Source organism: Tupaia chinensis, unplaced genomic scaffold, assembly GCF_000334495.1.
Source record: "Tupaia chinensis unplaced genomic scaffold, TupChi_1.0 Scaffold000116_1, whole genome shotgun sequence".
Lineage (NCBI taxonomy): Eukaryota > Metazoa > Chordata > Mammalia > Scandentia > Tupaiidae > Tupaia > Tupaia belangeri.
The window spans coordinates 3103503-3107563 of record NW_006159580.1 but is presented as its reverse complement, the minus strand read 5'-3'; the positions used below and the strand labels follow the sequence as shown (position 1 = coordinate 3107563).

Below are 4061 nucleotides of genomic sequence, written 5' to 3'. Positions count from 1 at the left end.
GCAATCCCTTCTCCTCCATTCTCCTCTCAGGATCTTGGGCACGCATGCACACGCGCTCGGTGTGAGTTTAAGCCACCGGGTCTGGGACGCGAACTGCAGTCAACTATGTGGGAGTCCAGCGACATAGCCATTACACTAACTGCTGGTCCCAAAACAAAATAATTCTTTAAAAAAAAAAAATAGGGGCCAGCAGGTGGCATGGTGGTTAAGGATGCTAGACTCCCACATGGCCAACCGCAGTTTGAGTCCCAAACCTGGTGGCTTGCTTTCTCACTTTCCCTCTCTCTCTCTCTCTCTCTCAATCTCACTCTGTCCCTCTCTGATAAAATTAAAAATAAATAAATAGGGGCCAGCAGGTGGCATGGTGGTGCTGGACACTCCCACGTGGTCAATCACAGTGTGAGTCCCGGAGCTGGTGGCTTGCTGTCTCATTTTCCTTCTCTCTTTGTGCCTGTCTTTCTCTGGTCTTTGTACCTGTCTTTCTCTGGTCAAATTAAAATAAATGAATGAATAAAGAAAATTAAATAAATAATTATAAAAAATATTCTTAAAGAAAAAAGAAAAATAAATACATAACGGAGTTAAATAAAATAATTCTTTAAAAATAAATTAAATAAACAAAGTTAAATAAAATAATTCTTTAAAAATAAATTAAATAAACAAAGTTAAATAAAATAATTCTTTTAAAAATACATCAGTCAACATTCTTAAATATTTGATAAGAAATAATGAATAAATGTATACCAACAAAATTATCAATGACTCCTGATTCTAGAGAAGTTCTATTTTTAATTTTACAGAAAAACTACGGCTTTTATTTTATTTTATTTATTTATTTTTTTATTTTTGGAGGGGAGAGGGTTTTGCTATGGGGCAAAAAAAAGCGCTGTCTTCTGCTTGTCAGAAAGACAGAAACAGAGAGACAGAAAGTGAGAAATCATCCCCCAGCAATCCCTTCTCCATTCTCCTCTTGGGATCTTGGGCACACACACACACACACCCAGCATGAGTTTAAACCACCAGGCCCAGGACTCAAACTGCGGTCGACGACATGGGAGTCCAGTGACATAGCCATTATGCCAACTGCTGGTCCCCATTTTCTTAAATTCTTAATCAAGCTGAAATGCTTGAAAAGAAAGATAATACAGCAACCTTTTTTTAAGGTTTTTTTTTTTTTTTTTTTGGCTATGGGACACATGCACCACCAGGGAGAGACAGAGAGAGGGAAAGTGAGAGATCATCCCCAAAGGGAAATGGCCAGGCTGCAACCCTTTCTCCTCCAGCCTCCTCCTGGGATTTTGGGCAAGCACTAAACTCCAGCACCTCCCAGGAGCTCCATTTCCATCTTCCTTTTTTTTTTTTTTAAAGAATTATTTATTTAGTTTTAATTCCATTTGTTCTATATTACTTTTTAATTTGACCAGAGAGAGAGAAAGGGAAAGCAAGAAAGCAAGCCACAGGTCCAGGACTCGAACTGCAGTCAGCCATGTTGGAATCCAGTGCCTTTAACCACCATGCCACCTGCCAGCCCCCAGCATGATTTTCAAGTCGCCAGGTCTGGGACTTGAACTGTGGTAGACGATCTGGGAGTCCAACACCTTAACCACCATCTCACCTGCTGGCTTCCACAGCAACTTTTTTTCTCCAGAGGTCTGTGAGATGCAGACAACTGGGCACGCCTTCACAGGCATGACAACTTCTACTTTACTTTAGGATTACTTATGACAAATCTGCCAAGAACTTCAACCGCAGAATTTGCTTCCATTTTTTTTTTCTTAACATTTATTTACTTATTTACGTATTTATTTGTTGTGATTTTTCAAGCTGCCAAGCCCAGGACTCAGCCCACAGTTGGTCATGTGGGAATCCAGCACCTTAACCACCATGCCACCTGCTGGCCCCAGAATTTACTTCTGATGAGACCAGCAGTTGCATAATGGCTATGTCGCTGGACTTCCACTTAATTTGACTGTGGTTCAAGTCCTGGACTCAGTGGCTTAAACTCACATCGGGCACGTGTGCGTGCGTGCCCAAGATCCCGAGAGGAGAATGGAGGAGAAAGGATTGTGGCATGGCCATCCCCCCTGGGGGGTGATTTCTCACTTTCTGTCTCTCTGTCTGTCTCTGTCTGTCTGTCGAGTGCACGCGCCCTATAGCAAAAATCTCTCCAAAAAAAATAATAATTTACTTCTGACTGATCACCTTTGTGACCCTTGAAAGTGCCCAGGACCACCTCTGAGTTTCTAACTGGTCTAAAGAGGAACTGAGATGTTGGTATATTTTATAAGTTTATAATAGGATTTTTTTTTGCATTTAATCATTGTATGTCTTTATATGATACAAGTTCTCAAGCCATAAATGCACTGCATGTCAAGCAAGTCAAAGATATTACCATACACAACTTTCCATTCTTGTCTGTTACAATGTTTTGGGGGGCCAGCAGGTGGCATAGTGATTAAGGCACTGGACTCCCAGCTGATCAACCATGGTTTCAGTTCCATGCCCCTGTGTGTGCATGCATGTTCAAAATCCCAAGAGAAGAAGCAACAGAGGTGTGGCCATCCCCCCTTCAGGGAGATTTCTTGCTTTCTGTCTCTTTCTCTTTATGTCTCTGGCAAGCCCTATAGCAAAAATCTCTTTTAAAAAGACTTTTTTTTTCCCTGAGCCCTTCCCTCCCACTGGCTCCAACAGGATTCTTATTTGTGGCCTGGGCTTAGAACTACTGAGCCCTGGGACCAGCAGTTGGCATAATGGCTATGTCGCTGGACTCCCATGTAGTCGACCATGGTTTGCGTCCCAGACCCGGTGGCTTAAACTCACGCTAGGCGTGTGTGCATGTGTGCCCAAGATCCCAAGAGGAGAAAGGAGGAGAAGGGATTGTGGCGTGGCCATCCCCCCTGTGGGGTGATTTCTCGCTTTCTGTCTCTCGGTCTGTCTCTGTCTGGCAAGCATGCGTCCTATAGCAAAACCTCTCAAAAAAAAAAAAAACACAAAACAAACAAACAAACAACAACAACAACAACAAAAACTCCCACTACTGAGCCCTAAGTATTCTTGGTACTAATAAATATTTAATGAATCAGCGAATAAATTAACACAGTGCCTCCCTTGATAGTCACAACAGCGGAAAGGGAGCTGATAAATACCATCCACATTTTACAGCTGGAGTAACAGAGAGAGAAGGCTACTGTCACTGCCACCTCAGTGAAGCCAGCACCCTGAGAACTACTCCTCACCGGAGAGAGCGACTGGCCCCACCACGAGTAGTTTTCCTCTAACCTGGCTCAAATGGGGGCTCAGGACTAAGCGCGGAGCTGTGGGCAGGTGTGAGCTTCAGGGTGGGTGCCGAGTTTGCCTCCCTGACCGAGGGGGTTTCTCTCTCAGGAGGAGGGCAGAGAGGGAGCTGTGGGGACCCAGGGAGCAGGAGCTGGGCTGAGGTTGTCTGTCTGGTTCCCGTAAAATCCCTATCCCAGCTGGCCTCCTCTGTGAAGACAAGGCCCTTGCAGATAACCGGGTCAGATCCTGCCCATTCGTGCAGTATCCACCCACTCCCTCCCCGCGCGCGGCCAGCCAAGCGCCGGCCCCTGGGCCTCAAACGGCGCTGCACCTGGCCATCTGCGGCCGCGCGGTGCATGCACGGAGTCTCCCGCCGCGTCCTGCCCGACCACGCTCGCCCACGGTTCGGAGACCACAATGAGTCTGCGCGTCCCCAAGGGCCTTGGGGAAGCGACTGTCGGGCAAGATACACGCTTGGGGTGCCAAGGCCTTCCTCTGCAGGTCGCCGCAGCGCCGGATGTGGGCGGGCGGGCTCGAAAGGCTGGTTTTGAACCGCAAAGGTGGGAGTGCCTAGCAAGGTACGGATTTGGGGGGAGTGGGGAAAAACAGTTTCTGCTTCCGAACCCCACCCAACCACATCACCTTAGAGGTTTCTCAAGGACTGGCACCAGAAACCCCTGCCTGTGCAAGGTGCAAGGTCCAGCCCTTCGGAACCGCGAAGTCCCGCCCCCAAGCTGTAGGGTGGTTTTTGGTTTTTTTTTTTTTAAACTGGGCAAGGGCTAAAG

The 4061-nt window shown here is 46.5% G+C and overlaps 1 protein-coding gene across 1 annotated transcript in view; it reads right to left on the bottom strand.

The window, feature by feature from the left end:
- TAPBP (TAP binding protein) overlaps positions 1–4061 on the bottom strand; it is a 26788-nt gene that overhangs the window by 21920 nt on the left and 807 nt on the right. Inside the window, exon 3 of the mRNA XM_027770221.1 lies at positions 3747–3846. Within this exon, the coding sequence (XP_027626022.1) occupies positions 3747–3846 (100 nt within the window). The remainder of the gene's footprint in view (positions 1–3746; positions 3847–4061) is intronic.